Source organism: Salmo salar, chromosome ssa09 (assembly GCF_905237065.1).
Source record: "Salmo salar chromosome ssa09, Ssal_v3.1, whole genome shotgun sequence".
In the NCBI taxonomy this organism is placed as follows: domain Eukaryota; kingdom Metazoa; phylum Chordata; class Actinopteri; order Salmoniformes; family Salmonidae; genus Salmo; species Salmo salar.
This window is the reverse complement of record NC_059450.1, coordinates 43,935,100-43,949,116: the sequence shown is the minus strand read 5'-3', so window position 1 is coordinate 43,949,116 and position 14,017 is coordinate 43,935,100. Positions and strand designations below refer to the sequence as shown.

The following is a 14,017-nucleotide window of genomic DNA, read 5'->3' as shown; positions in this document are numbered from 1 at the left end:
TGGATAGTTTTTCTCCTTTAGCATTACAACAACAACAACAACAGAGCACCAGCGTCTGACATGGACATAACACTGACTCATTGAAGGAACCACATGTAGTGACGCAGTGTCCGGCTCATGTAAAGCAATAGTAGTCGTCGTATCAGAGTAATGATGTAAATACAGTTTATATAATACATACCTACTGTATATATATAAAAAAGAAACGGAAACAAGTGAGACAGAAACAGATCTTCACAAGTGACCTAAAGCCATCAAAGAAGCACTATGTACTTTAGGAGGAGAGAGAGTGGAGGGTAGAGGAACAACTTTAGGAGGAGCGAGAGTGGAGGGTAGAGGAACAACTTTAGGAGGACAGAGAGTGGAGGGTAGAGGAACAACTTTAGTAGGAGAGAGAGTGGAGGGTAGAGGAACAACTTTAGTAGGAGAGAGAGTGGAAGGTAGAGGATGAGACGATTAACCAGGACTCATTTTAATAAAAGCCAAAGACCGATGACACAGAACAACATTTACAACAGGAAGAGGGGGGGGGGCTGATATGTGCATGTGTGCAAACCTACTGAGTAATGCTACATTCATTATCAAGTGAGAAGCTGGCAATTACCATTTGTGAAGTTGTCAATACTAGTTGGTTCACATGCTTTGACCACGTTGAGAAACGCAGATTGGCTAATCGCCAACAAGCTGAGTCAACCATGAACTAAAACCACAGCCATCATGCTTGTAAAGTGTTCAAAAATCAAATTAATATATGGCTTTTTATAAATAATGTTTTTTTTGTTACATTTAACTACCGAAAATGCTGTAATAGATGCAATTTCCTTAGTAGGTGACCTCTTGAGGTCACCATATGGGAGAAGTGGGAACTCAGGGGTGATAGCCATGTTTCCCACTAGTAATTACCAGTTGGAGGGGCGTTCAAATGGATTTTTGTCCAGTCGTATGTGGTAAATACCACCTTCCAACTTGGTTATGAACGAAGCAAAAGTCCCATGATAAAAGCATGTTTGCACCACCCCATGACATGCTTGAGAGGGGTGCAGGGGTGACGGTGGGGGTTTTGGAGTCGGGGGTTTAAAGCACTTGTTGCTGCAGCTTAGCCTAACATCTTTGTGGCGCGCTGGTTGGCTTCATCAATCCTGGTCTTGTTGGAATCAGCCTGAGGAGAAAGAGAGAATTGAGATTATATGAAATCATTCAAGCAATCAACTACCAATCAATAAATCTTTGGATTGTCAACTCAAGGATGGGCTGCCAATCGCTAACACTGAAAATGTATTGATTGATTTGTCATCGTCAACATAATGGACAGTACCTTGTCCATGATCCTGTCGATCTGGCGGTTCTGGGTGTCGATCTCGTTGCCCATGTCCAGGGCCATGTGACGCAGGTTACCGATGATCCCGCCCACCTGCTCCAGGTTCTCATCCATCTCATTCTCTCGGGCATCGTCTGTTACCCTGGAAACACACATTGGATATTCCATGAAACTAACGGTAGCTTCACACACACACACACACACACACACACACACACACACACACACACACACACACACACACACACACACACACACACACACACACACACACACACACTCTCACCTGCGGATGAAGCCCCCACTGATTGCCATCTGTTCACGTTCGTCCACCACACGAGCCCCTGGCTGACTGTTCACCACTCCATCCTGGTTGGCCCCCCATGCCTGACCCCCACCCTTTATCCTGCAGGGACACGTACCAGTCAGGGTCTGTGTAGGTGAGTAAGTGTGTGTGCTTGTGTGCATGTAAACTGTAATTTGATGTAATATAAATATGACAAAAGCCATGCATAGTAACAGCAAGGCGGCCCACTAACACAGCATACGAATGATATCTAAGGCAGCCCACCAACACAGCATACCAATGATATCTAAGGCAGCCCACCAACACAGCATACCAATGATATCTTAGGCAGCCCACCAACACAGCATACCAATGGTATATTCGGGACATATATATATATATTATATATGTTAGGTCTATCAATGAATAACGGATCCGAGTAGGCCTACTGATCAATTGAATTCTAGTGTATTTACTGTGTCTATGTGGTTGATAGAAAAGGGGTCCTTTATAGACTTGTAGATAGAAGAGACATAAACCCTCCCACCAACACAGACACATTAAACACACAGAACACCGAGCAGAAGACACCACAGACCGACACCAACGGACAGACAGACAGGGAGACAGGAGGACAGACAGGGAGACAGGAGGACAGACAGGGAGACAGGAGGACAGACAGGGAGACAGGAAGACAGACAGGGAGACAGGAAGACAGACAGGGAGACAGGAAGACAGACAGGGAGACAGGAAGACAGACAGGGAGACAGGAAGACAGACAGGGCGACAGGAAGACAGACAGGGAGACAGGAAGATAGACAGGTGACAGGAAGATAGACAGGGGACAGGAAGACAGACATGGAGACAGGAAGACAGACAGGAAGACAGACAGGGAGACATCATATCCACACCCTCTGGTTACTGGAGGAAAACTGTTTAGATCACAATCAGGAATAAACCAGAACATGATAGTTAATGATACTGAATTACAGAACGACATGGAAATAGATAAATAAATACATATGATAAAAGTAAAGTTTATTTATAAATTTTTTTCAGATGTGGGACACTAAAAAGGTAGGTCATGCCATGGTGCTAGCAGAATCTTTGCTGCAATGTGTGTGTAACACGGTGCAAGTGATCATTTGTAAAAAAAAATCAAAAATCAAAAATCTAAAAAATATAGCTTTTTGGTGCCCGCAACTGTAAGTAAAGGAAAATACATAGACAACACTAATGAACATAATGATATGGACATTATGTTATGAACACAGAAAAGGCTTGACTCTCAGAACATGACTGAAGCCATAGTTTGGATTTGCAGTGGCTCCTTAGGTACTATCCATTCACACCCCATAACCATACACACACACACACACACACACACACACACACACACACACACACACACACACACACACACACACACACACACACACACAAACACGTGCACATAATGTACACACACACACCTGTACAATATAGAGAAAGAAAAACATTCTAGGAAGTCAAGTTCGGTTTAAAATCACTTGGACTTTATAGACATTTTTCATTGTCGCTCACTACAGCAGTTAAATGTGCATAAAACAATAGCTTTGAAATATAAACTATTCCTATGATGGCAAATTGTCTTGAGAAGAGGTACACTATATATACAAAAGTATGTGGACACACCTTCAACTTAGTGGATTCGGCTACGTCAGCCACACCCGTTCTGACAGGTGTATAAAATCGAGCACACAGCCATGCAATCTCCATAGACAAATATTGGCAGTAAAATGGCCTTACTGCAGAGCTCAGTGACTTTCAATGTGGCACCATCATAGGATGCCACCTATCCAACAATTCAGTTTGTCAAATTTCTGCCCTGCTAGAGCTGCCTCGGTCAACTGTAAGTGCTGTTTATGTAAGTGTAAATGCCTAGGGGTAACAACGGCTCAGCTACGAAGTGGTAGACCACACAAGCTCATAGAACGAGACCGCCGAGTGCTGAAGCGTGCAGCTCGTAAAAATCGTCTGTCCTCAGTTGCAACACTCACTACCGAGTTCCAAACTGACCTCTGGAAGCAACGTCAGCATGTTCGTCGGGAGGTTCATGAAATGCGTTTCTATGGCCGAGCAGCCACACACAAGCCTAAGATCATGCGCAATACCAAGCGTCGGCTGGAGTGGTGTTAAGCTCGCCACCATTGGTCTCTGGAGCAGTATAAACACGTTCTCTGGAGTGATGAATCACGCTTCACCATCTGGCAGTCCAACAGATGAATCTGGGTTTGGCGGATGCCAGGAGAACGCTAAATGGTCTGGGGCTGTTTTTCATGGTTCAGGGAAAGCCCCTTAGTTTTTCATGGTTCAGGGAAAGCCCCTTAGTTTTTCATGGTTCAGGGAAAGACCCTTAGTTCCAGGGAAGGGAAATCTTAACGCTACAGCATACAATTACTTTCTAGACAATTCTGTGCTTCCAACTTTGTGGCAACAGTTTGGGGAAGGCCCTTTCCCATTTCAGCATGACAATGCCCGCATGCACAAAACAAGGTCCATCCAGAAATGGTTTGTCACCTCCAAAGTGGTGCAGCTGTCTAAGGCACTGCATCGCAGTGCTAGAGGCGTCACTACAGATCCGGGTTTGATCCTGGGCTGTGTTGCAGCCGGCCGTGACCAGTAGACCCATGAGGCGTCGCGCAATTGGCCCAGCGTCATCCGGGTTAGGGGAGGGTTTGGCTGGCTGTGATGTCCTTGTCCCATTTCTCTCTAGCGACTCCTTGTGGCGGGCCGGGCGCATGGACAATGACTTCAGTCGCATGCTGTACGGTGTTTCCTCTGACACATTGGTGCGGCTGGCTTCCGAGTTAAGCAAGCAGTGTGTCAAGAAGCAGTCCACCTTGGCGGGGTCGTGTTTCGGAGGAGGTATGGCCCTCAACCTTTGCCTCTCCCGAGTCCGTACGGGAGTTGCAGCGATGGGACAAGACTGTAACTACCAATTGGATATCATGAAATTGGGGAGAAAAAGGGGTAAAAAGTACCCAAAAAAGAAAAGAAAAATGTGCACAAAATTATTTGTCGAGATTGGTGTGGAAGAACTTGACAGAGCTCTGACCTCAACCCCATCGAACACCTTTGGGATGAATTGCAACGCAGACTGCGAGCCAGGCCTAATCACCCAACATCAATGCCTGACCTCGCTAATGCTCTGGTGGCTGAATGGATTCAAGTCCCCGCAGCAATGTTCCAACATCTAGTGGAAAGCCTTCCCAGAAGAGTGGAGGCTGTTATAGCAGCAAAGGGGGGGACCAACTCAATATTAATGCCCATGATTTTGGAATAAGAATGTTTGACGAGCAGGTGTCCACATACTTTTGGCCATGTAGTGTATGTGACTTCTAAATACTAAATCAAATTTCACACAACATTGTGAACGTAAACTGAACTTCCTGAAATGTTTCTGTTCCTCCTGTTTCAACACACATGAACCTCCTAGGTCTATCATCTCAGGACCCGAATTCTGACTTGAGATTTGAACAATTAACTTGAGCTTCAGAAGATATATTTTTCAATGTAAAATTCAAAGTTAGATGCATAAATCTCAAAACAGACATAAGACCATTAGCTTCCCACTAAGCAGTTTGTTTCAATACCTCATCGAATATAAACAATCGTCATTGTTCTTTTGGTAGGAATGAGTCAAATGAGTGGTCTTTATCTATTGCATTGTGTTCCCCTGTCCAAGGTTTGTATATGTCTACCAAACAGCATGTACCACTATATGGTGAATGCAACAGCAAGAGACTTGGATACAAGCTAAAAGCAAAAACTCTGTGTCTGTTTGTGTGTATCTGTGTGTGTTTATGTGACTGTCATGTATTCGCATAGAAAGCGTTGGGCAGCATGTTCATGCACATGACTGATGTACAAACAACAGCAGTAATCAGGTCATGCTAAATCGTACTCTAGGCCTACTGCCTCGTAAGAATATTATGGAACGTGTGGATGTATGTACTGTATGTATGGGTGAGTTTTTTTAAGGAGAAAATGTTACAGTGGACTAGCATGCATCAAGCTCACACGCACACTCATAAACTCTCTCTCTCTCTCTCTCTCTCTCTCTCTCTCTCTCTCTCTCTCTCTCTAGGTCAAAGTGCAGGTGGAAGCAGCATGCACACTAGTTAAGACATTAAAGCAGGCAGGCAAGCAGGCAGGTGGGCAGACAGTCAGGCAATGCAGGCTGCACCTACTTGTTACAGGGACATGAACAAAGACCACAGAGAGACCCTAGATTGTTCAAATTCTTTTCTGCATCCTTCATGTCCTTATTGATCTGGTCCATCCCCTCCTCGATCCGCTCCAGTTGCTCTGATTATCAACACAAGTCAATTTTCCCCCACAAAGAACGAGAGCACGTTGAAAAAAAACAAAAAGAAAGGAAAAAAAGAAGAAGAGGAGAGCGGGAGGACAAAGGAGAGGAGACAAAAAGAGACATTGACTGTGACAAGAGAGACAGACATTGGACAGCACTACCAACACCACACAGGCCCGTCGCCACCGGTACCTACTTGGCAACACATGGACATAATTGGACACAGCATTGCCCTAAACCCTTCATATCTTTCTCGGCCTCCTTCAAGTCTTGGTTGACCTTGTTCATGCCATCTTCAAAACGATCCAGTTGTTCTGGTGAGGACAAAGGTAATGAGAGCAGTGAAATGAATCGGATTGATGATTGCGCTCTAAGGTACAGCCTATCAAACACAACCATAATGCAATGCAAGAAGTAAGATGTATTGGAAAGATGTACCAGGAAAGCAGGGTTTCTGTCATCACACCAGAGGCTAATAGAGGAGGTCCCTGGTGAACAATAGACGTAGGTTTAAACTGTATTATCACATTAATAGGCTATACTCACCTGATTCTTTTGTCAATAAAGACAGTGTACTGTAGATGTATTTCTATACATATTTACTAGACAGACACTTCCATCTGAATTTCCATTGCTTTCTATTTAGTTTAACACATGGAATCATTCAGCTAATTAACAGCAGTTTGCTTCAGCGATGATTTGAACCAGTATCCGTTCAATGATTAGCCTACTTCCCTTACCTCTGGGCAGTGTTGAGGAAGCTACTCTGAAATATATAGTTTACCAAGCTACCAATTACTTCACACTGGAAGAAGGTAAGCTACACAAAAGCTACCCTTATAAAAAAAAGTAGAGCTTACATTTTTTTTTTTTTAGCTCACAAACTACTTTGTGAGCTAAATTTGAAATGTCATATACTACAATTGCAAGAATAGATCAATCTGGGGTCAGATGTTAAGAGAATGTGGAATTTAGCCTATTCAACAAGTGAGAATAAGGCAGGTCTGATGCTCCCGAACACTGCCTCTGGGCCACACTTTCAGACTCACAGCATTAAAGCCAGTGCATTTAAACAACTTATACTAGTGTTTGAGAGAGAGACCGAGAGAGAGAGGGTGCATGATAAAGAGAGACAGAGAGAGAGCGAGAACGAGAACAGGTGACAGAGAGAGAGAGACCGAGAGAGAGAGGGTGCATGATACAGAGATAGAGCGAGAACGAGAACAGGTGACAGAGAACAAGAGAGAGTGATAGACAGACAGACAGTAAAGGACACATAAAGGCTGGATTCCAATACAAAATAGCCTCTCTCATTCTCAAACTGCTAGGGCCTAGGAAAGAGAGCACCCCTATGAGCACAAGATGTTGACAAGACGTGTTTAGGGTAGAAAATATGTATTTTTTGGTTTGAAAAGACGTTGACAAAACGTTGAAAATACTTATTTTAACCAATTTATGTTACTGGGGACAGTGTATTGAAAACCAGCCAGGGAGAGGGAGGGACAGAGAGATAGAGAGAGAGAGAGAGAGAGAGAGAGAGAGAGAGAGAGAGAGAGAGAGAGAGAGAGAGCAAGTGATAAACAGACAGATGAGATAAACAGGATGAGTGAAGGAGGGGTGTAGATGAACTGAACAAGTGTTGTGAAGCAGTGGATGAGGTGAAAAGCATTATGGGGGATGCAAGCAGAATGTTTGAATAATATGTAAGTTGGGTAGCAACAGTAATGACCTCACCCCAAGAGCTTGCCCTAACCACTGATACAGGGTCAAATATTGGTTCATTCCCTAAACCACTTATACAGGGTCAGATAATGGTTCATTCCCTAAACCACTGATACGGGGTCAGATATTGGTTCATTCCCTAAACCACTGATACAGGGTCAGATATTGGTTCATTCCCTAAACCACTGATACAGGGTCAGATATTGGTTCATTCCCTAAACCACTGATACAGGGTCAAGTATTGGTTGATTCCTTAAATGGTGTGTTTGGTTAGCATTGTGGGTACTCTGATCCTAGACCTGTAGTTAGGGTCAAGATCTACCTGGAGTGGGTCCAGGGGGAGAGGGGAGTGGTCTGTAGCATAGGCAAGGCAGGGTAAGGGAATTCATGGCTGGGGTGGCTTGCTTGTTGATGTGTGAACATTTGTAAACAATCCCTGGGTTGTGGCGATGCGGAAACAACTCACAATGTTTGAGACAGATACACATGTCTCTGGTCACTGGACACAGAATGGACAAAGACACAAGATGAAATAGGGAACTAGATGTGGAGCAGTGAACTAGACTTCTAGACTGCTTCTGTTCTTTCTGACTCCTTCTCTTTCTCCCTTCTACATTTTCAGTGTCTTTCTTTCTTTCTCTCTCTCTCTCTCTCTCTCTCTCTCTCTCTCTCTCTCTCTCACTCTCACTCTCACTCTCACTCACTCTCACTCACTCTCTCCCTCTCTCTCTCTCTCTCTCTCTCTCTCACTCTCTCTCTCTCTCTCCCTCTCACTCTCTCACTCTCTCCCTCTCTGTAGTGTGACCATCTGCAGTCTGCCAGTCAGACAGATAGTGGGAACAGTATTGTTATCCTCTCTGGCGTCTCTGTCGCCCCCAACAACACTACCACACAAATAAGTAGCCTCCCCAGGTAATCCCATGGAAAGTGAGGGATTAGAGAAGAGGGGGAATGTGAGAGAGAGAGAAAGAGAGGGGCATCTTTACACAACACCACTCGACCAATCAGAGGGTGGAAGACTGCCCTAAACTAATCAATGGTAACAATTGGGATAGCCAATCAGATCAATTCTGAAGTCACTCCACAGGTGCTTTTTACAAAAAGCTCTGACACCTGGTTCTAGACTCTCTGGAAGTGGAATCTCTCCAACACTGGCACCTGGTTCTAGACTCTCTAGAGGTGGAATCTCTCCAACACTGGCACCTGGTTCTAGACTCTCTGGAGGTGGAATCTCTCCAACACTGGCACCTGGTTCTAGACTCTCTGGTGCTGAGGTAATTTAAATCTGGGAATTGATTGCTCTGTGGTGGTGGCGGTTGCAGCGAGCGGGACGTTAGTACCATTACTCAGGAAGCCAGAGAGAAAGGCTATATGTTCCACTGAAAGGCCTATTAGGTACCTCAGTGACATGTGGAACTGAGCCGGGGGGCAGGAAGACATCCCATGGAGTTGAACACACAAATTAAACCCCTGCCATGCTGGAACCTGGGAGGGAGCAACACACTGAACGTTGGAGATGAAAATACCACGAATAGAGCTGATATGATTGCTTTCTCCACATGTCAGAGAGGCATAACATGTGTTCTACAAAATATATTTATGTTGAAACACTGCATTGTGTCCAAATGAATGCAGAAGGGGCTGTGAATGCTTAGTTTAGAAAGACTGTGCTTCTGTTACAATGTAACTGCCTAGTTCTATACCACTATAACATTATTCAGTGGTCTAATGAAGAGCTGGGACTGTCTTTCTTACTGCCATGAGACAACCATGACTGAAGAGCTGATGTCCGTACAACTGAAGAAGGAGGTCTATTTAGTTAAAATTCTCAGTCTGCTTTATATTCTGAATGGAAGCAATTGAGGTCAACATAAAGGTAAGAACCTGAAAAGAGAAATGACCTAATACAACCAACCAGTACTATCAAGCTGTTTCTCCTCCCTAACCAACCAGTACTATCAAGCTGTTTCTCCTCCCTAACCAACCAGTACTATCAAGCTGTTTCTCCTCCCTAACCAACCAGTACTATGAAGCTGTTTCTCCTGCCTAACCAACCAGCACTATCAAGCTGCTTCTCCTGCATAACCAACCAGTACTATCAAGCTGTTTCTCCTGCCTAACCAACCAGTACTATCAAGCTGCTTCTCCTGCATAACCAACCAGTACTATCAAGCTGTTTCTCCTCCATAACCAACCAGTACTATCAAGCTGTTTCTCCTGCATAACCAACCAGTACTATCAAGCTGTTTCTCCTCCATTACCAACCAGTACTATCAAGCTGTTTCTCCTGCATAACCAACCAGTACTATCAAGCTGTTTCTCCTGCCTAACCAACCAGTACTATCAAGCTGTTTCTCCTCCATAACCAACCAGTACTATGAAGCTGTTTCTCCTACCTAACCAACCAGTACTATCAAGCTGCTTCTCCTGCATAACCAACCAGTACTATCAAGCTGCTTCTCCTCCCTAACCAACCAGTACTATCAAGCTGCTTCTCCTGCATCACCAACCAGTACAATCAAGCTGCTTCTCCTGGCTAAACAATCAGTACTATCACACTGCTTCTCCTCCCTAACCAACCAGTACTATCAAGCTGCTTTTCCTGCATAACCAACCAGTACTACAAACTGCTTCTCCTGCATAACCAACCAGTACTACAAACTGCTTCTCCTGCATAACCAACCAGTACTACAAACTGCGTCTCCTGCATAACCAACCAGTACTATCAAGCTGCTTCTCCTGCATAACCAACCAGTACTATCAAGCTGTTTCTCCTGCCTAACCAACCAGTACTATCAAGCTGCTTTTCCTGCATAACCAACCAGTACTATCAAGCTGCTTCTCCTGCCTAACCAACCAGTACTATCAAACTGCTTCTCCTGCATAACCAACCAGTACTATCAAGCTGTTTCTCCTCCCTAACCAACCAGTACTATCAAGCTGCTTCTCCTGCCTAACGAACCAGTACTATCAAGCTGTTTCTCCTCCCTAACCAACCAGTACTATCAAGCTGCTTCTCCTGCATAACCAACCAGTACTATCAAGCTGCTTCTCCTGCCTAACCAACCAGTACTATCAAGCTGTTTCTCCTGCATAACCAACCAGTACTATCAAGCTGTTTCTCCTCCCTAACCAACCAGTACTATCAAGCTGCTTCTCCTGCATAACCAACCAGTACTATCAAGCTGTTTCTCCTCCCTAACCAACCAGTACTATCAACCTGCTTCTCCTGCATAACCAACCAGTACTATCAAGCTGTTTCTCCTCCTTAACCAACCAGTACCACAAACTGCTTCTCCTGCATAACCAACCAGTACTATCAAGCTGTTTCTCCTCCCTAACCAACCAGTACTATCAAGCTGCTTCTCCTGCCTAACCAACCAGTACTATCAAGCTGTTTCTCCTCCCTAACCAACCAGTACTATCAAGCTGCTTCTCCTGCATAACCAACCAGTACTATCAAGCTGTTTCTCCTCCCTAACCAACCAGTACTATCAAGCTGCTTTTCCTGCATAACCAACCAGTACTATCAAAGCTGATTCTCCTGTCTAACCAACCAGTACTATCAAGCTGCTTCTCCTGCCTAACCAACCAGTACTATCAAGCTGTTTCTCCTCCTTAACCAACCAGAACTATCAAGCTGTTTCTCCTGCCTAACCAACCAGTACTATCAACTGCTTCTCCTGCATAACCAACCAGTACTATCAAGCTGCTTCTCCTGCATAACCAACCAGTACTACAAACTGCTTCTCCTGCATAACCAACCAGTACTATCAAGCTGCTTCTCCTGCCTAACCAACCAGTACAATCAAACAATCAAGCTGTTTCTCCTGCATAACCAACCACTACTATCACGCTGCTTCTCCTGCATAACCAACCAGTACTATCAAGCTGCTTCTCCTGCCTAACCAACCAGTACTATCAAGCTGTTTCTCCTCCTTAACCAACCAGTACTATCAAGCTGTTTCTCCTCCTTAACCAACCAGTACTATCAAGCTGCTTCTCCTGCCTAACCAACCAGTACTATAAAACTCCTTCTCCTGGCTAACCAACCAGTACTATCAAGCTGTTTCTCCTCCTTAACCAACCAGTACCACAAACTGCTTCTCCTGCATAACCAACCAGTACTATCAAGCTGTTTCTCCTCCCTAACCAACCAGTACTATCAAGCTGCTTCTCCTGCCTAACCAACCAGTACTATCAAGCTGTTTCTCCTCCCTAACCAACCAGTACTATCAAGCTGCTTCTCCTGCATAACCAACCAGTACTATCAAGCTGTTTCTCCTACCTAACCAACCAGTACTATCAAGCTGCTTCTCCTGCATAACCAACCAGTACTATCAAGCTGATTCTCCTGCCTAACCAACCAGTACTATCAAGCTGCTTCTCCTGCCTAACCAACCAGTACTATCAAGCTGTTTCTCCTCCTTAACCAACCAGAACTATCAAGCTGTTTCTCCTGCCTAACCAACCAGTACTACAAACTGCTTCTCCTGCATAACCAACCAGTACTATCAAGCTGCTTCTCCTGCATAACCAACCAGTACTACAAACTGCTTCTCCTGCATAACCAACCAGTACTATCAAGCTGCTTCTCCTGCCTAACCAACCAGTACAATCAAGCTGTTTCTCCTGCATAACCAACCACTACTATCACGCTGCTTTTCCTGCATAACCAACCAGTACTACAAACTGCTTCTCCTGCATAACCAACCAGTACTACAAACTGCTTCTCCTGCATAACCAACCAGTACTACAAACTGCGTCTCCTGCATAACCAACCAGTACTATCAAGCTGCTTCTCCTGCATAACCAACCAGTACTATCAAGCTGTTTCTCCTGCCTAACCAACCAGTACTATCAAGCTGCTTTTCCTGCATAACCAACCAGTACTATCAAGCTGCTTCTCCTGCCTAACCAACCAGTACTATCAAACTGCTTCTCCTGCATAACCAACCAGTACTATCAAGCTGTTTCTCCTCCCTAACCAACCAGTACTATCAAGCTGCTTCTCCTGCCTAACGAACCAGTACTATCAAGCTGTTTCTCCTCCCTAACCAACCAGTACTATCAAGCTGCTTCTCCTGCATAACCAACCAGTACTATCAATCTGCTTCTCCTGCCTAACCAACCAGTACTATCAAGCTGTTTCTCCTCCTTAACCAACCAGAACTATCAAGCTGTTTCTCCTGCCTAACCAACCAGTACTACCAACTGCTTCTCCTGCATAACCAACCAGTACTATCAAGCTGCTTCTCCTGCATAACCAACCAGTACTACAAACTGCTTCTCCTGCATAACCAACCAGTACTATCAAGCTGCTTCTCCTGCCTAACCAACCAGTACAATCAAACAATCAAGCTGTTTCTCCTGCATAACCAACCACTACTATCACACTGCTTCTCCTGCATAACCAACCAGTACTATCAAGCTGCTTCTCCTGCCTAACCAACCAGTACTATCAAGCTGATTCTCCTCCTTAACCAACCAGTACTATCAAGCTGTTTCTCCTCCTTAACCAACCAGTACTATCAAGCTGCTTCTCCTGCCTAACCAACCAGTACTATAAAACTCCTTCTCCTGGCTAACCAACCAGTACTATCAAGCTGTTTCTCCTCCTTAACCAACCAGTACCACAAACTGCTTCTCCTGCATAACCAACCAGTACTATCAAGCTGTTTCTCCTCCCTAACCAACCAGTACTATCAAGCTGCTTCTCCTGCCTAACCAACCAGTACTATCAAGCTGTTTCTCCTCCCTAACCAACCAGTACTATCAAGCTGCTTCTCCTGCATAACCAACCAGTACTATCAAGCTGTTTCTCCTACCTAACCAACCAGTACTATCAAGCTGCTTCTCCTGCATAACCAACCAGTACTATCAAGCTGATTCTCCTGCCTAACCAACCAGTACTATCAAGCTGCTTCTCCTGCCTAACCAACCAGTACTATCAAGCTGTTTCTCCTCCTTAACCAACCAGAACTATCAAGCTGTTTCTCCTGCCTAACCAACCAGTACTACAAACTGCTTCTCCTGCATAACCAACCAGTACTATCAAGCTGCTTCTCCTGCATAACCAACCAGTACTACAAACTGCTTCTCCTGCATAACCAACCATTACTATCAAGCTGCTTCTCCTGCCTAACCAACCAGTACAATCAAGCTGTTTCTCCTGCATAACCAACCAGTACTATCACGCTGCTTCTCCTGCATAACCAACCAGTACTATCAAGCTGTTTCTCCTGCCTAACCAACCAGTACTATCAAGCTGCTTTTCCTGCATAACCAACCAGTACTATCAAGCTGCTTCTCCTGCATAACCAACCAGTACTATCAA

At 44.6% G+C, this 14,017-nt stretch overlaps 1 protein-coding gene across 4 annotated transcripts in view; it reads right to left on the bottom strand.

The window, feature by feature from the left end:
- Positions 1-523: 523 nt before the first annotated feature.
- LOC106611384 (synaptosomal-associated protein 25-B) overlaps positions 524-14,017 on the bottom strand; it is a 72,642-nt gene continuing 59,148 nt past the window's right edge. For 2 of the 4 annotated variants that reach the window (XM_014211548.2, XM_014211550.2), the window contains 4 exons: positions 6,155-6,272; positions 1,605-1,724; positions 1,316-1,460; positions 524-1,159 (listed from right to left, as the gene is read on the bottom strand). In XM_014211548.2, coding sequence (XP_014067023.1) covers positions 1,097-1,159; positions 1,316-1,460; positions 1,605-1,724; positions 6,155-6,272 — 446 coding nt within the window. In that variant the 3' untranslated portion in view covers positions 524-1,096. Of the gene's footprint in view, positions 1,160-1,315; positions 1,461-1,604; positions 1,725-5,836; positions 5,955-6,154; positions 6,273-14,017 lie in introns of all 4 variants that reach the window. The other 2 variants (XM_014211547.2, XM_014211549.2) reach the window with 1 other exon arrangement.